The sequence below is a fragment of the Crocuta crocuta genome, unplaced genomic scaffold (assembly GCF_008692635.1).
Source record: "Crocuta crocuta isolate KB4526 unplaced genomic scaffold, BGI_CrCroc_1.0 scaffold99, whole genome shotgun sequence".
Taxonomy (NCBI): Eukaryota; Metazoa; Chordata; class Mammalia; order Carnivora; family Hyaenidae; genus Crocuta; species Crocuta crocuta.
In genome coordinates this window covers 3,534,110-3,557,431 of record NW_027551560.1, presented here as the reverse complement: position 1 = coordinate 3,557,431, position 23,322 = coordinate 3,534,110, and the positions used below count along the sequence as shown (strand labels likewise).

The 23,322-nt window shown below is 36.9% G+C and overlaps 1 protein-coding gene across 2 annotated transcripts in view; it reads right to left on the bottom strand.

Annotated features, from left to right (window-relative positions):
• The window catches only part of NAA35 (N-alpha-acetyltransferase 35, NatC auxiliary subunit), an 84,719-nt gene that overhangs the window by 25,544 nt on the left and 35,853 nt on the right, over nt 1-23,322 (bottom strand). For both annotated transcript variants that reach the window (XM_077749560.1, XM_077749559.1), the window contains exons 9-13: nt 23,064-23,114; nt 22,352-22,435; nt 21,344-21,458; nt 4,494-4,672; nt 381-440 (exon numbers count right to left, since the gene is read on the bottom strand). In XM_077749560.1, coding sequence (XP_077605686.1) covers nt 381-440; nt 4,494-4,672; nt 21,344-21,458; nt 22,352-22,435; nt 23,064-23,114 — 489 coding nt within the window. The remainder of the gene's footprint in view (nt 1-380; nt 441-4,493; nt 4,673-21,343; nt 21,459-22,351; nt 22,436-23,063; nt 23,115-23,322) is intronic.

Sequence of the window (23,322 nt, the reverse complement as noted above, 5' to 3'; positions counted from 1 at the left end):
GAGTCTGGAGCTTCGGATTCTGTCTCCCTCTCTCTGCCTTTCCCCCACTTGCACTCTGTTTCTGTCTCTCTCTCAAAAATAAACATTAAAAAAAATTCCAAATATCTTTTTGTTATGGATTATTAGTTTAATTCCAAAATAGTCAGAGAGCACACTTTGTGTGATTTCAATTGTTTTTAAATTATTAAGGTTTGTTTTATAGTCCAGGATACAATCTTGGTGAATGTCTAATATTTCAATACTTCTATCACAAAAATATAACACTAACTGTTAAATATCCTTTCAAAGCACCTACTTTTGTTCCAGCAATCAATAAAACAATATCAACACACAAATAATTTGATGTTTAAAGAAGTATTTCAATACTAAGTAGAACTTACTTGTAACAGAGATCTTGAAAGAACACAAGGTGATTGTTCACTAAATTCACAGAAAAAATCCTGACAAAGAAAAAGTCATGTTATTCATAGATTAATAGAAGCCAAAAATGTTTTATATAGCATGTAATTTTTACCAGACTGTCTGCAAGTTATATACTACTAGAATTAAAATATGACAAAGAGCTAAGCATCATTTCTATAGGAATCATCTAATTGTATCAATGAGACAATGGGTGATTTTGGAGCCTAATTTATTTTTAACTGGACAATAGTCAAATTGTGCATACAAATATTATGTATGCAAACCTTGAAAATAAAAATATCAATAATAATTTCCTAACTAATGGTAGAAGTTTACTTCCTATTTCACCGAAATAAATACCAAGTAACCAGGCCAACGGGATTCATAAAACTGTTCCTGAACTTTTGACATCCAAAAAATATGCTTAGAAAACTACATATGGGTTTATACACAGATAAAAGAAAAAAAGGTTAAGAAAATACACTAAAATGTTAACTTCTGTAGATTATATAGGATAGTAATTACTTATCATTTTCGTATTTTTCTGTTTTCCAGACTCATGATCCTCAATTTAAAGGCGTGCTCTGCCAAATCTTACCAAGTTTCTCTAGTCAAGTCACTTTTTTAACAATACACTTTTATACCTTGCTCACACTTTTCAAAGTGAATGTTCTCCCCCACAGATGTCCTCCCATTTAACATTACAAAGAAAATGAAGTTATCTATCCACTAGGAAATCCTCTGCCTCAGTCTCTAAACGTTATCACTGAACCCACATTTGTACCCAGATCCTTTCCTTGCCCACTTTAACACCGGAGGCCCTCCAACTTGTACTACACACTGCATTCCTTCCTGTCTTATCAGCAACATTACACACTGTCAATAATCCATCCTTGTTTGTCCCTGATATTTAAGTTCTCCCTCTCTGCCACATCCTCCCCATTTACATTTAAGTAATCCATTTTCTCCCATTTTTAAAAAGAAAAATACTGTCACTTGCTCCCACATTTCCTTCCCAATCACTGCCTTATCAGCCAAACTTTCTAATGGACCCGGCTGCATCATCTCTACTTACTCACAGGCCCTCCTCATCAACACATGGTAGCCTGGCTCTTCCCTCTAGTCACCACTGTTGTCTCACACCAAATCCAATCAACATCTGTTTTGGACCTTATTCACCTCTTTCATCTGATCTCTCAGCAGTATTTGACAGGACTTCCTTCTGGAAGAACCTTTTAACTGACTTCCATGAGTTTCTTCCTCTGTGGTCACTTCTCGGTTTACTCTGGAGGTTCAAAGTTTAGTTCCAGACTATTTTCTTTTCTCAAGCTATATACTTCTTCCCCTCACAATCTTCTCCATATTCACGCTTCCTTTGATTACTACCTGTAATAGGTCCAAAATTATATATCTAACACAGACTTCTAAATTCTATCCATATAGTCAATACCCCTATTCAGTATCTCTATATAAATATTTCAAAGGCATCTCAAAATCAGCCTTACTAAGAACCTTATCTAAATAAGGGTCTGAGAGTTTCCCCATTTTGGTGTGCAGCACCAGCATGTATCAAGATTTCCAAGCCAGAAACCCTGAGACCTTCCTGAGAGTTCTCTCATGTCCCATATTTCATTCACCACCAATGTCATCAGTTTTAGTTCACACAAAGCTCTGACAACCTCACATCATTTCCTTGCCATCCTTCTATTCAAGTTACTATTCTCTCTCCCTTGAACTGCAGTAACGGTTTCTTAATTTATTATCTCCCTGTTTACTCTGTTCCCTTCTAATCTTTTCTATATAATCAGCCACAATGGGCACAAACTGTTAATCCATTTATGTAACTGCTCCACCCATATTCACCCATGTGAAAATGCAAAACATGCAGAGCATAAACTACAGTCATAACTGACATTTTGGTATTTGTTATTCCAATATTTTAAAACAACTTCGCTATGTCTGACCATCACTTCTGTGTGACAATGTATAAAATGGATAATATATTTTGACCATGACTTGACATTCACAAAGATTTCCTTATGTCGATATTTTTCTATAACATGCTTTTTAATATCACTGAGGCATGTATCCTACATATACTATAGGATGGGTAGTGGTGTCACCAGTGTCAGTTCATCTTTGCACATATCTTAGATGATTCTTATGCTAAATCTCTAGAATGGGAGTTGCTGGATTAGGATATACACATTTTTAAGACTTTTCAGAGCAACAGACACAGGAGTATAGGAGAGCTACTATTTCCCTCCATCAACATTAAATGTTATCATACTTTTCAATCTAGTTGTCATAAAGTGCATTTCTTCAATTACTAGTAAGGGTATACCTTTTCCATATTTACTTCTTTCAGTGTGTATGCTCATGTCCTTTGCCAGTTTTCCACTGAGATGATTTATCGTATATGTCAGTACTCCTTATCCAAACAGTGACAGGTTTCTTAGGCAGAACCACCAGAATACTTAGTCCCTTTTCCTAACTTTAATCTTTTCCTCTATTGGCCTCAGATACTCCCTCCCACACCCATCCCCACACCACCTATTCCTGTCCCAGGTGCTCCTGGGGGCCAGATTCTTTTCCTTCTCCGCCCTCTTCCGGAAGCCCAGGCCTGGCTCCCCAGCTATGGTGTGTCATTCAGCATTCAACTCCCTCACCAGGCAGCCCAGAACCTTCTTCCAGAATATCAAATACCAGCTGTTGCACTGTTCTTATTCCAACTCACATTGATCACTTTCTTTTCTAAAATCTTACAATTAATCTGAATACAAATATATTTACATAATTAAGAAGCAAAAAAAGGAAATGTAGCAGAAGAATAAGAAAGTCTTAAACTCCTGATATGCCACGAACCAATCATCTAATTTGGTTACAAGCCCTCTAAACCTTAATTTTGTTTAGCTATACAATGAACTGGGTTATGTCTATGATCTTTTCTACCTTTAAGATTCCATGATTCTTATGACAGAGTAAGGACAAAACTACTAAAAAACAAACAAACAAAAAAGCAAACAGAAAGGAGGTAACAATACAAACAGTGAAAGTTTCACTAAGGAATGAAGATTTATACTGGGCATTAATGACAAAGAATTAGAAGGGAAAATAAAGTTATTACAAGAAAGAGCATAAACAAAAGCAAAATCTTTGTTGACTATGAAATATATTCCAGAGGTTGCTGCTCAATTCTAGGAATGTAAATGAGATAACAATCATCTCCAGGAATGCATCCTAGAACCAACAAGGAAGACCTCACAGAGAAAATGACAGGGGCTAGGAATTATGTACCTTTATGCAGAGTTGTACAAAATAGATTAGTGTACTTATGTCTAAATAACAGTAGTATTATTTTGCATATTTTCTACCTTCCTAATCTTATATAAACATTGCTTTTCTATATTGTAACCCATAAAGGAGATTAATCCAAAATATGTAAAAATGTATATACTCTTCAACCCAGCAGCTTCATGGTTTAGGAATATATTTTAAGAAGGAAGGAACCAGATGCTACAAAGGTTTACCTATGAAAATGCTCGTCTTGGTATTGTTTATAACAGTAAAACACTGAAAAAGACCTCAATGTAATAGGAATGGACTGGAAAAAATTGTGATCTATGCTTACAATGGAATACCGTGTAGCCAATTAATATAGAAATATGTTTACTTACTGACACGAAAAGATGCTTACGACATAGAGATTAGTGATAAAAGAAAGTAGGTTAACAAACACCACAATCTAATTTTTATATGAAAACATACATGTATACATGCATGTACAGGTGTATGTATATACACACACATACATTTACATATAAAAAGTTTTGAAGACAGAATCCAGAGTTTAAATTCCCATTCTTAAAACTTCAGCGAATTACCTAAATTTTAGTTTTTTAATCTTTAAGATGGAGAGCATATCATCCTTGTGAAGATTAAATAGAAAAATACACACACAATATACAACAACACTTAATCCTCCAGCTGTTAAAGTAAGCAATATCATTTATCCATGGGACAGTCTAAAAAGTGATAAACTATTCTGTTGTTCAATCAAAATCATAATCCAAAAGAGAGATTGTACTTACCAGAATACAATGTAAATTTGTTAAATTGACCACCTCACAAACAGTTTTTATTCTATCTATTAATCTTGCAAAATAGTTGACCATTTCTTCCCTTTTAATTATTTTTGCATATCGAGGGAAAGTAGGTGGAAGTAGCCTCTGGTTAACAAGGGGTTCAAAACCCATCATAATCGGATGATCTAAAAAGAAAAAAAAAAGATTTTCAATGTTTTGTTGAATTGTAAGCCTCAAATACTAGTAAATATAAAAAGAGGCCAATTTCAAAAGCATCTCCAAATTCTTGTCACAATATTTCCTAAATAAATTCTATAATTTACAAATATCTACACATGTGCATTTTTTAAAAAACTTTTTTTAATGTTTTTTATTTATTTCTGAGAGAGGGAGAGAAACAGCATGAGCAGGGGAGGGTCAGAGAGAGAGGGAGTCACAGAATCTGAAGCAGGCTCCAGGCTCTGAGCTAGCTGTCAGCAAAGCGCCTGATGTGGGGCTCGAACCCATGAACCGTGAGATCATGACCTGAGCCAAAGTCGGACACTTAACCAACTGAGCCACCCAGGCGTCTCATACATGTGCATTTTTAAAAATGAGATAAGCAGATTTAATAACCTGAAAATTATACTTCCCATCTATAAGTAACTGGTAGTAGCAACAGAAAGGGGTTGCTACCTCAAAATTAACTACAAACCAAGAATAAAATAGGGTGAAAATATTCCCAAAAAAAAAAAAAAAAAAAAAAAAAAAAGGCAATGTTGTATTAACCATGAGACTATGAAAAGAGGTAAAATGGGAACACATTTTGGCTATCTTCCCTTCAATTACCAACAGTAGAATCAACTCAAACTTAGCTACATAATAATGCAAAACAGAACAGTCCCTTCCCACCCCATGAGTCTGGAATGCATTTGGCATTTGGTACTGACTTACAGAAATTCACAGTGCTTTAAAGAAAATAACCCATTACAAAAGACCTAAGGATGATTTCTTCTTTTCCATTCTCTGCCCACTGGTGACCCCACTTTCCACACTAGCGCAAGGCTCCAAACTAAGTCTCTCTCAACTTGAAACTGAAAATGAGGAAGTATATGAAGAATTAAGAATTTGGGATTCAACGTTCCCTTGCTGTACTACAAATAGGCTATACATAAAACAGCTTCAGATGTTAATGAAAGACAAAATTAAGCTAAGCAAGCATCATTATTAAAAATTAAAAGACTGATACTTAAACAAATTATAGTAACGCTGTGACATACATAATTATTCCTGAGTATCAAGCAAATAAAGATGTTCCTCAGGGTTTCTGGCCTTCTTCCTCTCCTCCATACTTAAATCCTCCCTGGTTGAAGGTATTTATTTTATATGAATCTCAATTTAACTATGTTTTCCAGGCTAAAATTGTTAGGCCACAATTTGTCTTCTGAGCTCCAAACTGAGTTTCCAATTGTGTAACGGGCATTTCCATCTGGGTACCCCACCTCATGTTAAAAGGAACAAGTCGAAAAAAATGCCATGATCTTGCCTCAAACACTGCTCCTTATATTCCTTACATTCCATTTCTCAGTAAAATGACCCACTGCCCTTACAACTGCTTAGGCCTCCTTGTCTGCTTTATTTAATCAATGCATAAATCTTAAAGTATTCTACATCCTAACATGCCCCTCCCCCCTCTTCACTCTTTTTTTTTTTAAGTTTATTTATTTTGAGAGAGACAGAGACAGTGTGTGTGGATGGGGAGGGGGGGGCAGAGAAAGAGAGAATCCCAAGCAGGATCCACACTGTCAGTGTGTGAGAAGTGAGGGAGATGATTCATATTCAGAAATACCAAATACAAGTTGTGCTGTCTAGTTAACAGTAGGTTTACAACCTACTGGAAATATGTACTAACTCCCCCCACCCCAACCTAACAATGGAGTCCCAAACCCTTAGACACTTCACTTCTGGTTCTTCCCCTCTCCATTTTGTGGGCTTACTTCCACTCATGAGCATGAGCCAATGAACAAAGGGAGAAGGGACTGAAAGTCTCTGCATCACCTCAGGGAATGAATTTGTTCTAATCAGACTCCTTTTTGCCTTACATGGGCAAAGGCCATGGCTGGGTAAGGCTGTAACCTCTGTAGTGCTTGGCCAATGAGGAACCTGGGGAGGGACTTATACGCAAAGATATAAATTGTCTGCTGTGACTGCCCCTTGTGTGCCTGTCCATCAGACACCTGCTCTTGCAGGAACCTTGATTAAAGCCTCCCTTCACTGTGGTCCCAGTTTCTGTGCCTCTCCTTTATTGGGTCAGTGGGCTTATTTCTCAAAAGCGCAGAGCCCAACACGGGACTTGAACTCACAAAACCATGAGATCATGACGTAAGCTGAAGCCAGGAGTCGTCAAGACACTTAACTGACTGAACCAACCTGACACTACTCCCCCCTCTTCACTCATTACTACTGTAAAAGCCTAACTCATTCCCTGCACTGAATGTTCCCTCATTAATTAATCCTATACACTGCCACCTCAACTGTTTTATCTAAATTACAACCTGATTTCACTCCCTTAACCCCCAAATTCTGTTGACTCCCTATTATAAACAGTACAAAGTGTCTGGTAGGGCATTGGAAGGTACTTTACAATTTCCTGAGGCTCCTGAAGGGGAAAAAAAAAAATCTGTAGTCCAATGGAAGACTATGCATTGTCAGATTGGTTCAAGGCAGATATTTTACAAATCTATAAATGGTAGGTAACTGATAGAAGACATGCAAATTCTGTCCTGTCAGAGACTCACCTGACTTCCTCCCAACTCTACAGAAGAGTTTTGCCTCCAATTATAATTTATTTCAACATTCTGATGCTCCATATAAACTTGAATGCTTTAAAACTTTTCATGTCTAGTTATTTCACTGAGTTTAATAAAATCCTAAACACACGTTCACTGTTATATCTATAGGACAGTCACAGTTCCTTTTACTTTTTCTCATCTGACTTATAGGACTTACTCGGTTTGTTTCTGGATCTCATTCAGAAAGAAGTGTTCCATATGTACACTTAGTAGTGTGTCTATGGAAGGAAGGGAGCATCCTATATCACCATCTTGGTCAAATCCCACCCCTAGTTCCTTTAAGTGGACAATGGTCTTGGGAAGCAAGACATTAGGCATTTTTGCTATTAGAGCATCAATGCTCCCAGGTTCTCTAGATGACAGAGCCAAAAAAAAATGTATGTACATATAGGGATATACAAACATCTGTTCACATATATATACACATAGTCATACATATATACACTTACATCTACATTTCTATATCAATCCATATATTAAAAACTACGAATTGGGATGCCTGGGTGGCTCAGTCGGTTAAGCATCTAACCCTTGATTTCGGCTTAGGTCATGATCCCAGGGTCGTGGGATGAGCACAGAGCCCAGCTAAGGCTCTCGGCTCTGTCCCTCTCCCCCACTTGCACTCTCTAAAACAAACAAACTAAACTATGAATTTATTCCCATACTTTTAATTTCAATTCAACATTACAAAGTTCAATCTACTTTTCTCCCTTTCTAGAAGTTAGCATAACATATCTACCCAACTCTGAGAAATGTGGCATACCACAATTCTCAATACATTTTTATAGCTGATCAATTTCACTATACATAATCTTTGTATTATTACAAAGTTTCTAAGGCTGTTGTAACAAATTCTCAGAAAGTGGGTGATAACATTTATTCTCTCACAGTTCTGAAAGTCAGAAGTTTAGTATCAGTTTCATGGGCTGAAATCAAGGTGTTGGCAGAGCAGCAATCCATCCAAAGGCTCTAAGGGCAATTCTGTTCTTGCTTTTTCCAACTTCTGTGGCTATTTGAATTCCTTGGTGTATAGCTGCCCATGCCAATTTCTCCCTTTGTCTTTACATCATCCTAACCTTTTGTGTGTGTGTCCAATCTCCCTCTGCCTCTCTTTTAAGAAAGTCACTAGGCAGTTATTTAGAACCTAACCAGATGATCTAAGGACAAATCCAAGATAATAAAAAGATCTTTACTAATCACAAATAAGGTTCTGAGAATTAGGACCTTGATACTTAGTGCTGTCACTTTGCCAGTTTGATCTCCTATCAATGATACCCACCTCCCCTACACAGATGTGCTCTGACCTTATTTACATTCTGACATGCAAAGCCATCAAAACACCCACCCTGCTTGGGCTCCTACACCTCATGCCAGGCTATTCTTCCACAGCGATGACTCTGTACCCCGTTTAAGCTCTGAAACTCCATGCCAGGCCACTTTTATGTACAGATACCTTTCTTCGGCCTGGTTCAGCTACAACTCCCTTCACAGAGCCATCTTTCCATTCTGACACCCTCTTCTTTCTGCTTAGGCTCTTATATTCAGTGTTGGGCTGTTCTCCTGTATAGATGCTCTTTTCACTCTGCTTCTAATCTGACAGCCTGTACTTGGACACCTTTCCACAGAAACATTTTCTTCAACATGCACAGGCTCTGAAACCCCACACCAGGCCACCTCTGTACACAGATGTCCTTCTTCCTTGCATGGTCTCCAACAACCAGGCACTTGCCTGCCTCTATGAATCTGCCTCAGGTTCTAACACTCCAGACCAGGCTACACTCCTATGCCCTCCTCACTCTGTCTGGGTTCCCACATTTCTTTTAGGCTATAAAATCCTGCACTAGGCTGCTCTCTTACACATACTCTCTTCACCCTACTTAGGCTTTTGACACACTGAGCCAAGTTGTTCCCACACGTTGTTCCCTGATATTGCTTAGGCTCTGACATCCCAAAGTTTAGTTGCCCCATGTGCAGATACCCTTTCTCACCTAACTGAGAAGCGGTGAATCTAGCCAGGCAGCCCATCATGATGATATCCTCCCTCAAGCCATTTTACCTCCAAAATCTTGTTCTAGGCCCACCTCTTTATATCTGCTTCACTCACTACTATTCTAACGTGGACATATCCTCACCCCACACAAGCTTTGATGGCCCTGAGGAATGACCTCCTATGATCACATCCTCCCTAACAACATGGTTGCAACACACTGTTCCCTTTGTGGACACCATCCTAATCCTGGGTCAGGCTCCAACATCCTGCTCCAGTACAGATGCCCAGCTTGCTCAGGCCTACTTCATGGCTTTGGGACTGAATTTTTTTTTAAGAGCAGAAGTAAAGAACAGCAAGTAGCAGTTCTTAGTTTTGTTGCCATGTCACAAGAAATATATGCTTTCCTTTGCATTGCTTTTAATTTTTTTCTTTCACTACTGTTTACTTTGGTATATTTTCTTTCTGATAATTGGGAAGTTTTCTGAATATCTCTAAGGTTCTATATCTTCTGACAGTTATCTATTAAACTCCTCAACCAGGAAAACAAGGATTTCACCTCCCTTTATCCACCAAATTAGAATTATCTCCATCATTACAGTTACCTTTATATGTTTAAATATAACTCTATTTCTATGATCGATTTGTTGACTGATAACCTGTGTCTTTGGACACAAACATTATAAAAAGTCTTCTTTACTCCTTTACCGCTTGGCTTTTAAATGATTACTTTTATATTATATTTTATATTGTCAAAGTTCATGACACTTTAGTTATATTTAGTAAAACCAATTTCCTACAATGAAATGGATTTACTACTTACTGCCCATCCTTTATGCCATAGCTTTTCCATTTATGTCTCCGTAAGCTGAATTTCATTCTTTATTCCAATCTTTTCCCCCCAGGGAAGTCAAAGAAAAAAATATTTCCAGAGTCCTTGAAGTTTAATAATATTAGTCTGAGTGGCACTTAAAGGATATGAAATTCTTAGATCATATTTCTTTACCCAAAAACTTTTAGATTCTGTTCTACTTTCTGTGTTGAATGCTGACGTGAAGTACTCTGAAGTCAGGCTGAACACACATTGTTGCTTTATACCTAAAGTAATTTACCAGGATATCTCTAACAATTAATACCAATTTTGCCTAGGACATTATATCATTATAGACTTCCAATAAAGCCTGTAAATTTAACTGTACTTGCTTCTTTTTAGAAATGTTTAAGATTTTCTTTCCTGTTCCATTATTTACTCTCTTAAGGGACACCAATTATGAGTATATTGAATCTTTCTTGGATATTATTTTCTAATACTTCAAATATTTTTATTCACTTTCCTTTTGCTTATTTTCTCAGTCCTGATCTCCATGTCCTTTGTAGCTTCTCAGCAATGGCAATGGGTAGCATACTTTTTACTATTTTCTTTCTTACATTTATTTATTTGAGAGAGCGTGAACCAGCAGGGAAGAGGCAGAGAGAGGGAGAGAGAATCCCAAGCAGATTCTGCACCATCACCGCAGACCCTGATGTAAGGCTTGAACTCATGAACCTGAGTTAAAATCCAGAGTTGGATGCTTAACTGACTGAACCACCCAGGCACCCCACTTTTTACTGTTTCACTTTCAGGATTTTTCTTTTCTCCTTCTTAGCTGAACTCTGCTTGCTCACTTATACTATGTTATTATTTTTACTTTAGTTCTAGTATTTCTGCTTTGTAGTCTTGTTTTATAGTTTCTTAACTTATTAATAAATTCTTTGAAGTCATGCAGAAAAATGCCTCTGGTGTTTCTCATCTGCCTTTTGTTTTTCTTGTTTGCTCAATAAATCTCTGGAACATTTGTGTATAACTATCATGCAATTGCTTCTTGAATATTACATCACTGAATGAATGCTTCCTGAGACAATTACTTGGCTGAGATATTAAGAATCGTACTCTAGACTAACAGGAAGCCTCACTGACTTGCAGTTAAGCCTCATATGATGTGCCTGTGAAGCATGTAAAAGAAGTTATTTATCTCCTTTATTGAACAAAAATTACCAGTTGCTAGAATGCTATTACCATCCTCTCCATCTTGCAGGAGTAACATCTTTAGCACATTTGCATGGCCCTACCTCCTTTGTACCACCAGGATATTAATCAGACAGGTTCCCACAGCCAACTTGAATACCCAGTTCTTACATTATTCCAAAAGAGTACTTGATTTTGTCTTTCAAATTACACCAACTACTTTGGAAAACATGCACTTTGCTGGTCCACTTATGTTTACACCAAGAAATCTTGAAATCCATTCTTAATGTCCTCCCTCATCTGGGTTCTACTGCTAATGTGCTTGGCAGCCCTTCACTTATTTTTTAAGCCCTTCTATTTGTATTATTAAGGATTTCTTATTTTTTAAGAAGTTGGGAGGATTCTGTTTCTCATGTTCTTTATAGTTTTCAGTTGACTGTATAGAGAAGCTGCAGAGAGATCTTTACCATCCAAAAACCAAAAGTATTTTGGATTATACACTAACACCCACATGTGTGGGACTGTGTGTATGTAGATTTTTTTTTAAGAAGAAAAATGTTTTGATTAAAAGAGTAATATAAATATTGAGCCATTACAGTATATAACTGGAACTAATGTTATACGTCAGCTGTATCTCAATTGAAAAAAAAGTAAACAACTCAAGTCTGCTGCATAAGTACATCACAGCACAAGCCTGTCTAAATGGGTTGGGACTTTAAATAAAGTCAGCTCCCATCTCTCTTGTATACTACGCTGGTAAATAAAATCAACCAGACTGAGGAAGCAAAGTTTCTGTCTCAGCACCAAGTTCAGTCCTCACAAGGTTAAAGGTGCCATATTATCAAATGAGGCAATCTCTTCTACTTCCTCTTTGCTATTTCTTTTGGAATTTACCCTTGTATCACCAAATAACAGGCTTAAAATGCTACTCCATATTTTTTCAGTTTTACACATTATCTCTGTATTCCTTCATCTTCAAGAAGTCAGAGATATGTATGTATACTACAAGCATATATAAATTCTGCCTCCTCATCTCTAATATGGTTAAATCATAATTTTAACATGATTAATATTCAGGCATGTACATCATTATGTAAATGATAATCATACCTAGGCCATGGAAAACTTTGCAAACATGGAAATAACTTTCAGATTTAGTTTGAAGTTAATTATTGTCTTTATGTTTGCCTTCTTTCTACATAGTTAACATTTCAACCCCAAATCATTTGCTAATTCTTTTAAACACAACAGCTATTGCATTAATTTTACTGGTGACAAGAGGTCTTATATTTGAGACATCTCCCCTAGAGCCCTGTAATAGTCCCAGGCTAAACTTTTCCACCATGTACACACTGTTGAGTTATTATCTAGTGATCTCACTGCATAATTACCCTGAGGATTTTCTTGATTATTCTCTCAGCTATATTCTCACATTCCCAAAATTCCATGTTTTCCCATTTCTTGATTTACTCCACTGTGGTTTTTTTTAATTCCAATAAAATTAACAGTCATAAATTTCAGATACACTATATAGTGTTCAACAATTTTATATATTACTCAGTGCTTATCACGATAAATGTATTCTCAATCTCCTTCACCTATTTCACCCATCCTCTCTCCCCAACCTCTCTAGTATCTACAGGTTTGTTCTCTATATTTAAGTCTGATTTTTGTTGGTCTCTTTTTTCCTTTGTTCATTTGTTTTATTTCTTAAATTCCACATGAGTGAAATATGGTATACCTGTCTACCCTGACTGACTTCACTTAGCCATTATACCCTCTAGATCCATCCATGTGGTTGCAAATGGCAAAGTCCATTCGTTTTTATAGCTAAGCAATATTCCACTGTGTGTGTGAGAGAGACAGAGAGTGAGAAAGTCATCTTCTTTATTCACCTATCAATGGACACTCAGGCTGCTTTCATAGTTTGGCTAATGCAAATAATGCTACAATAAACACAGGGTACATGTATCTTTCTGAAATGGTGTTTTCCTTTTCTTTAGATAAATACTCGGTAGTGGAATTACTAGATTATATGTTAATTCTATCTTTAATTTCTTGAGGAACTTCCATACTGCTTTCCACAATGGCTGTACTAGTTTGCATTTCTACCAACAGTGCACAGCGGTTCATTTTTCTCTATATCCTCGCCAACACTTGTTGTTTCTTGTGTTGATTTTAGCCATTCTGACAGGTATGAGGTAACACCTCAATGTAGTTTTAATTTGCATTTCCCTGATGATGAGGGACACTGAGCATCTTTTCAAGTGCCTATTAGCCACCTGTATGTCATCTTTGGAGAAATGTCTGTTCCTGACTTCTGTCTGCTTTTAAATTGGATTATTTCAGTTTTTTGATGTTAAGCTGTAGAAGGTTCTAATATATTGTGGATACTAATTCTGTATCAGATATGTCATTTGTAATTATCTTCTTCCATTCAGAAAGTTGTCGTTTTGTTTTGTTACTCTTGCTCTGTAGAATCCTTTAACTTTAGTGTAGTCCTGATAGTTTATTTTTGCTTTTGTTTCCCTTGCCTCAGGGGCCCTATCTAAAATAATGCTGCTATGGTTGATGTCAGAGAAATTACTGCCTGTACTCTCTTCTAAGATTTTTATGGTTTCAGGTCTCACAGTTAAGTCTTCAACCCATTTTGAGTTTACTTTTTGTGTATGACATAACAAAGTGGCCCAGATTAACTCTTTTATGTGTAGCTGTCCACTTTTTCCAACACCATTTGTTGAAGAGACTGTCATTTCCCCTATGTCTTTGCATAGTGTGTCTCCTTTGTCAAAGATTAATTCACCATATAATGAGTTTATTTCTGGGCTCTCTATTCTTTTTCATTGATCTATGTGTCTATATTTGTGCTAATATCAACCGTACTGTTTTGATTACTATAGCTTTGTAGTGTACCTTGAAATCTGGGATTCACCTACTTCCAGTTTTGTTCTTTTTAAAGATTGCTTTGGCTATTCAGGGTCTCTTATAGTTCCAACCAAACTTTAGGATTACTTGTTCTAGTTCTGTGAAAAACGCTGTTGGTATTTTCACAGGGATTATGTTAAATGTGTAGATTCTTTTGGGTATTGTGGACATTTTAACAATATTTGTTCTCCTAACCCATGAGCATGAACTATCTTTCCATCTGTCATCTTCAATTTATTTCATCAACATTTTATATAGTTTTCAGAGTCTGTCCTCTCCTTGGTTAAGTTTATTCCTAGGTATTATTTTTGATGCAATTGTAAATGAGAGTTTTCTTAATTTCTCTTTCTGCTACTTCATGATTAGTGTATAGAAATGCACAGATGACTGTGTATTGACTTTGTACCCTGCAACCTTACCAAATTCATTTATCAGTTTTACTAGTTTTTTTGTGGCATCTTTAGGGTTTTCTACATACAGTATTGTATCATCTAAAAACAGTGAAAGCTTTACTTCTTCCTTAGCAATTTGCTTGTCTTTTATTTTATTTTTTCTTGTCTTACCGCTTGTGGCTATGACTTCCAGTACTATGTTGAATAAAAGTAGTGAGACTGGACATCATTGTCTTGTTTTTGATCCTAGGGGGAAAACTTAATTTTTCAGCACTGAAGTATGTTGGCTATACTTTTTTCATATATGACCTTCATTATATTCAGATATACCTTTTTAAAAAATTTTTAATGTTTTTAATTTATTTCTGAGAGAGAGAGAGAGACAGCATGAACAGGGGAGGGTCAGAGAGAGGGGGAGACACAGAATCTGAAACAGGCTCCAGGCTCTGAGCTGGCTGTCAGCACAGAGCCCGACGCGGGGCTCGAACCCACGAACTGTGAGATCATGACCTGAGCCGAAGTCAGATGCCACCCAGGTCCCCTGACTGAGCCACCCAGGTGCCCTGATATACCTACTTTTTTGAGGGTTTTTTAAAAATCATGAATGGATGTTGTACTTTGTCAAATGCTTTTTTCTGCATCTATTGAAATGATCCCACAGTTTTTATCCTTTCTCTTGTTGATGTGATGCATCATGCTGATTGATTTGCAAATATACTAAACAACCCTTACATCCCAGGAATAAATTCCATTTGATCATGGTGAACAATTTCTTTAATGTTTTGTTGAATGCAGTTTGCTAGTATTCTGTTGAGTATATATGTTCATCTAGAATACTGTCCTATAGTTCTCTCTTATTGTAGTTTCTTTATCTGGTTTTGTATCAGGGTAATGCTCACCTCATAAAATGAATGTAGAAGTTTTCCTTCTTCTTCTATTTTAAAATAGTTTGATAGAAGAGGTACTAACTCTTCTTTAAATATTTGGTAGACTTCACCTGCAAAGCCACCTAGTCCCAGACTTTTGTTTGTTGGGAGGTTTTTGATTGCTGATTCAATTTCCTTCCTGGTAATTGGTCTGTTCAAATTTTCTATTTCTTCCTGCTTCAGTTTTGGTAGTTTATATGTTTCTAGGAATGTATCCATTTCTTCCACATTGTCCCAATCTGTTGAATATAATCTTACATAACATTTTCCTATAGTCTTTTGTATTTCTGTGGTGCTGGTGTTATTTCACCTCTTCCATTTATTTTTTGAGTCCTCTCTCTCTCTCTCTCTCTCTTCGTTTTTGGTAAGTCTGGCTAATGGTTTATCAGTTTTGTTGATTTTTTCAAAGACTCAGCTCCTGGTTTCATTAATCTATTCTATCATTTTTTTAGTTTCTATTTCATTTATTTCTGCTCTAATCTTTATTTCCTTTCTTCTCTTTTGGGGTTTTGGTCTTTTACTATTTTTGAAATTTGTTGATTTCGAGAGAGAATGGAAGGGGAGAGAGAGAGAGGGAGGGAGAGAGAGAGGGAGAGAAAGAGAGAAGAGAGAATCCCAAGCAGGCTCTACACTCTCAGCACAGACCCTGATGTGGGGCTTCATCTCACAAACCATGAGATCATGACCTGAGCCTAGATCAAGACTTGGACGCTTAACTGACTGAGCCACCCAGGCACCCCTGTTCTTTTTCTAGCTCCTTTGGGTGTAAGGTTAGGTTGTTTGAGATTTTTCTTGCTTCTTGAGGTAGGCCTGTATTGCTATTAACTTCCCTCTTAGAACTGCTTTTGCTGCACCCCAAAGACGAACCACTGTTTTCATTTTCATTTGTCTCCATGTATTTTTAAAAATTTTCTCTTTGATTTCTTGGTTGACGCATTCATTGTTTAGTAGTATGTTATTAACCTCCATGTATTTGTGTTCTTTCCAGATTTTTTTGTGGTCGATTTGTAGTTTCACAGCATTGTGGTTGGAAAAGATGCATGGTAATCTTTCTGAATTTGTTGAGACTTGTTTTGTGGCCTAACATGCAATCTATTCTGGAGAATGTTCCATTTCCATCTGAAAAGAATGTGTATTCTGCTGATATAGGGTGCAGTGTTCCCAATATATTAGATCCATCTGGCCCAATGTATCATTCAAAGTCATGGTTTCTAGTTGATTTTATCTGGATGTTCTATCCACTGAGGTAAGTAGGGTGTTAAAATCCCCTACTATTACTGTATTACTATCGATTACTTCCTTTTATGTTTATTAACAACTGCTCTATATATTTGAGTGCTCCCATTTGGAGTACATAAATATTTACAATCGTCATATCTTTTTTGGTGGATTGTTGCCTTTATGATTATGTAGTATCCTGTATTTTACTACAGTCTTTGTTTGAAGTCTGTTTTGTCTGATTTAAGCATTACTACACCCTGGTTTTCTTTTCACTTCCAATTGCATGATATATGCTTTTCCATCCCTTCACTTTCAATATGCACGTGTTTTTAGGTCTGAAATGAGTCTCTTGTAGGCAGGATATAGATGAATCTTGGTTTTTAATCCATTCCACTACCCTACATCTTTTGATTGGTACATTTAGTCCATTTACATTCAAAATAACTATTGATAGCTATGTACTTACTATTATTTTGTTATTTGTTTTATGGCTGGATTTGTAGTTCTTCTCTTGCTCTCTTTTCTCATGGTCTGTTGGCTTTCTTAAGTGAAGCTTTCCTTCCTCTATTACTTCTTGAAATAGTTTGATATACTTGGATTTTTTTTCTCTGTATTTTTTGTGTATCTATTACCAGTTTTTGATTTGTGGTTACCATTACATTTTAATATATAACAACTTACCTATACAGCAGTCTATATTAATTTAATGGTTGCTTGAGTTTGAACCCATTCTAATATATGTATCTTGAAAAAGAGAGAGAGTGCGTGCGAGGGAGCAGGGGAGGGGCAGAGAGAGCACAGGGGAAGGGAGAGAGAGAGGGAGAGGTAGGATCCGAAGCAGGCTCCACGCTGTCAGCAAAGAGCTGGATGTGGGGCTCGAACTCATGAACTGTGAGATCATGACCTGAGTTAAAACTTGAGCAAAATGAAGTCAGATGTCCATCTGACTGAACCACCCAGGTGCTCCAAGTTTGAACCCAGTCTAAAAGCACTAAATTTTTACTCTTCTCTCCCCCATGTTTTAGGTATACAGTGTCATATTTTACATCCTTTCGTGAATCCCTTTTCTAAATATACTTACTTTACAGCTTTTGTGCTTCCTACTTTTTTGCTTATGGTCTTTCCTTTCCACTCACAGAGTTCCTTGTGACATTTCTTATAGAGCTGGCTTAGTGATGATGAAGTCCTTTAACATTTGTCTGGGAAACTTTTTTATCTCTCCTTCTATACTGAATGACAGCCTTGCTGGATAGACTTGGTTGTAGGTTTTTTTTCTGTTGGCACATTGAATATATCAAGCCACTACCTCTGGCCTGCAAAGTTTCTGCTGAAAAATCAACTGACAGCCTTATCATGTTTCTCTTCTATTTTACTGTTTTCTGTCTTGTTGCTTTTAAAATTCTCTTTATCCCTAATTTTTGCCATTTTAATTACTATGTATCTTAGTATGGACCTCCTTGGGTTGATTTTGTTGGGGACTATCTGCACTTACTGGATGTGGATTTTTCTTTCCTAGATGCAGAAGTTTTCCACTATTATTTCTTCAAAACAATTTCTGCTCTCTTTTCTCCTTCTGGAATCCCTATAATGTGAATGTTGTTACACTTGACAATATTGCTAAGTTCCCTTAATCTATTCTCATTTTTTAAACTATTCTTTTTTTGTCCTCCTGTTTGACTGCTTTCTATTATTCCCCAGGTCACTGATCTGTCCTTCTGCTTCTTCTAGTCTACTATCCATGCCCTCTAGTCTATTGTTTATTTAATTTTTAAAATTTTTATTTATTTTTGATAGAGAATGAACACACAATTGAGGGAGGGGGAGAGAGAGAGGAGGACAGAGGATCCAAAGCAAAGGACAGCAGAGAGCCCAACGTGGGGCCTAAACTTGCAAACCATGAGATCATGACCTGAACAGTCGGATGCTTAACCAACTGAGCCACCCAGGTGCCCCCCCAGTGTATTTCAATTTTTAATTACTGAGTCCTTCATCTCTGATGGGTTCTTTTCTATCTCCATGTTGAGGATCTCGTTGAGATTTCCCACTCTTTTCTCAAGTCTGGTAAGTATCTTTATAACTATTATTTTGAATGGCATATCAGTCATATTACTTACCTCAGTTTTATTTAGGTCTCTTGCTGTGATTCTGTCTTGTTCTTCCATTTAGGACCTGTTCCTCTCTCCTCATTACGTCTAACTCTCTGTGTGCCTGTTTCCATGGTTAGGAAAGCCAGCTATGTCTCCTGCTCTTGACAGTAGCAGCCTTATGAAGAAGAGGTACCATGATGCCCTGCAGTACAATGTCCTCTGTACACCAGAACCTGGTGCTTCAGAGTGTCTGCGTGTTGTGTGCACCCTAGTGTTGTCACTAAGGTATTTCCCTTCAGTGCAGTCATCAGCAATGGCTCTCTTTGCCTGTTGTGAGCAGGGTTTGAGGGCTGTATTGTTCATGGGCCAGTCTGCCACTCCCTTGGGTTTGAGGTGGGTCAGACCCATGAGCTGGCCAGAGCTGTGGTCACATAGTACTGCAGCCACTTTCCCTGTGTCTTTCCCTGAGTAGCTTTTGTTGGTGGGCAAGGCCTACAATCAGATCAGCTGTGTGGTTACTTTTCACCCTCCCAGGGTAGGAGTCACTTTGGGAGGTGCTGATCCCTGTTGGGGATGCTTACATGCCACCATGTTTGTGGCACCACTCTGGATGGACTCCTGCTGAAGATGTGTTGGTGGGGGGTAGGTCTGTAGGTGAATGCACGGAGTGGGATACAGAGTTAGCCAGATTTGTTCTGGTCTGTTGTGATAGGGGAATGGAGTGGCTTTGGAAAACTCCTGTTGTGGGTGTGTTGGAGGGGGTAGGACCACAGAAGACCGGAGAGGTGGGATGTGCTGTTAGCACGCTAGGTGGAGACTGTGGGTGCTGCACTGGTCTGTTTATCTAGGCTGAGTAGACTGCGAGGGAAATGGCACCCACCAGCTCTTTTGTTCTTAGAGAAGTCTTCTAAAGATCTCTTCTCCTATAGCACACTTCAGAGACCAGCAAATAAATCTTGTTCCCGTATACCTCAGATGTTTTTCAAACTGCTGCTTCTATGCGATATTTCAGTGGGGCTGTTGCGCCGTCTCTTGAAGGGCAGTGTCTCAATTTCCTAATGCCCTCTGGCTCAGAGCTGAGCTTGCTGATTTTTAAAGTTCCAGGTGTTAAGCTTCAGTGATTGTAAGAACACAAGATGTTAAACTTAAACCCCTCTGGTTTTCAAAGTCAAATGTTATCGGGACTTATCTTCCCAGCATAGGTCCCCCCTGCCTGATATGGGGTCTTCTGCTCTCCCCTCTCTGCGTCCTCAGTGTTCCTCATTCCCATAGACAGCCCTGATGGTCCATTTAACTCCTGATCACATCTCCATCCTTTTTACCCTCTTCCACGTGGCCTCTTCTCTCCATTTAGCTATGGAAAGTCTGTTCTGCTAGTCTTCAGGTCATTTTTCTGGGTTATTAACACTGATGTGGGTGTTATAAGGTGTATCTGTGAGATGAGGGGATATAAGGATCCTCCCACTCTGTCATCTTCCAGAATATCCTTAGTCCCTTTTTTTGGAGCATATACCCTGGTGGTAACTTAAAAAACTCTTGAGAGATTAATTTTGAGACTTTACCTACAATTACCTTTCTTCACAATTAAATGATATCCTGAAACCAGGATTCAAGATTAGAATACATACCCTCACCCAAATTTTGAAAATACTACTCCATTTTCTTTTCCTTTTTTTTAAAGCAGGCTTCATACCCAGCATGCAGCCCAACACAGGGCTTGAACTCATCACCCTGAGATTGAGACCTGAGCTGAGATCCAGTCAGATGCTTAACCACCTGAGCCACCCAGGCGCCTCTGCTCCATTTTCATTTAATCACAACTCTACGGAGATACAATTAACATACCATATAATTCATCTACTGAAAGTACAGAATTTAAGAGAATATAATTATCATCTTGTTATAGTCAATTTGAAGAATCACTTCTGCTATAAATTATCTAAAATGTTAACTCAGCTACAACTTTTATAACAAAGGTACATTATTCTTTTCATTTTAAGACGTATATCATAAATAAAATCTACCGTCAACAATGTGCCAAGCACTTTAGAGATACACAAATAAGACAGTTCCTGGCTTAAAATACCATCACAGAAAGGTAAACAGGCAAACAACTACAATATAATGTACTAAAAACATGTTCTAACAGACACATGCAATGAGGCCTCAAATGGCATATCTAGGCCAAGTATTGAGGGAACACTATGTAATCGAGGTGATGATCTCAAAGGAGTAAAGCGGAGAGGTGACTAAAAAAGAATATACCGCTGACATCACAGAATGATCACCAGGCAGGGTAAATATTCAGAGCCCAAAAAGTAAGATACAGGAAATGGTCAAGTTCTATAGTACATTTTATATGAGTCTATAGAGTAAAACATTCCATGTTCCAAACAGACTGACTTACACAAAAATTTAGAAAAAACCAAACTATATAATCTGGATGAGTAAGAAAGAAACTAGGAGTAAAACAGACAATTACCTCCTTTTGTAGTATCATTCTGAGCCTGGATGCCATGATGCAATGAATTATGAATGGCAGAAAGAAGATCTGCTGCTTGAACCATCAATTTTTGAGCTTCTGCAACGGCACTGGTCTAGCAAATAAATCACCAAAAACATTCTTACATATTCTTTCACTGAAAGATATACATTAAATAGGAAAATCCTATAAACAATAATGAAATTAAATGTTTTAATGACATTGGTTTTCAGAAACTATTCACTTAATACAGGATGCTCAGATCCTGTTAGGATAGAAATTAAGTTTTAACCCATTTCTATGTCTTGTAGGAGCCATTAAAAACTAACAGGAAACATTGCTGGCTTATTGTTTGTCTTACATTTAAAAAAAAAAAAAATCGAGTTGCAGGCAACTGGAAAATTTCAACATTTGTAATATGCTATTCATTAAGTTGAAATTTAAAGAAAACAATAGGAAAACAACAGACTTAGAAGTTAGATCAATGGTAAAGGCTGGCTCTCTACTCACCACTTCCTAATTATCCACAAATTAGTCTGTAATTGACTTCAGTTAATAAAAAAAACACACCATCTAGGGCTTACTTTTGGTTCTACACAAACCAATAGTTAATTACTTAACTGAATGAAGTATGTCTACCTAAAATTTCCAGTTTTGCTTTCTCCTTTTCAATTCACAAAATAGGACTACCATAAGCAATTTCAATTTCTATTATTATATCCATTAATAATATAAAATATTATTTTTATATATCAACAACAGACATGGATATGTTATGGAGCAGAATGTAAATTCATGTGACTTTCTGGGAAAATTATCAGGGCTACTCTAATATTACATATATATTTATATAATCACCAGATAAAAATATATCAAATGCTCAATGCTGTATATGTGTGGTGGGGAGAGTTTTGATGGAAAAGTCTCAGAACTACTTCAATAAGGCACCCCATCCCCCTCCAAAAGAAAAAAAAACCCACTAAAATAGATTACAGTAAATGCCCTTACCTCTTTCTTAGTAAAGGCTATGAGCACTGTCAGTAACACTCGAGTGAATTTCACTCTGCTGAATACTGCTAAACATTGTTGGTGCTAAAAAATAAGGACTAGAAGTTAAAAGATGCAGTCTGTCAAAGGAATTTCATTTTCAAATACAGTATTTTAAGTCCTAAATCTCAACACTAATAACTTACTATATTACAAACACTTTCACTTACAGTCTTTTAAATGCCTGAAAATGAGCTGCAGAAAACATAAAGCCTATTCTACTGAAATAGAAATATAAAATAAAGCTTCTTTATCAATGGGATGGATTTTTCCTTAAGTCAAAAGTTACACTAATATCTCAAAAACTGAATTAGCATTTTTAATAGGATTAATAAAAAGATGCTTTAGGCAGAATCAGAAAATTAAGGATTTCAACAAAGGTTCAGCAAGTTTTCATACTATACAAGTTCTTGAGGTTTGCCAAGGTTTGGTGTGTCATCTGTAAAAAATCATTTTTCTTCCTACCTCATAGGAATTTGAAACCATGTATTTGAAAGAGCTGTATTATCATTCTATCAAAATAAATACAAGGGAAATAAAATCCCTTGCAGTGTCCAACTTTTAAAGAAATACCTTAAAAAGGGCTTCCATAAATTATAACGCAGTTCATAAAACTACAACATTAAGAGGTAGACTTCTCTGATATTATCTACCAGAAAATAAGTTCAATTACTTCTAGTTCAACTTCTGGATCTCTTTCTTCTCCTTGTCGACTTCGAGTACTCTAAAATTTTAAAAAAGGTGAATTAAAATAAACACAAACTTGCAGAAATACTAGCTTATAAATACACAAAGTAAAGCACTAAATTAATTTATTGAGTATATGCCAAGAATCTGATTTTAAGAAAAATATTTGGAAGAAAAAAGCTGTATCTACTTTTTATTTTCCTACTAATAATATATACAGAAAGTTCACTTTGATACAAATTATA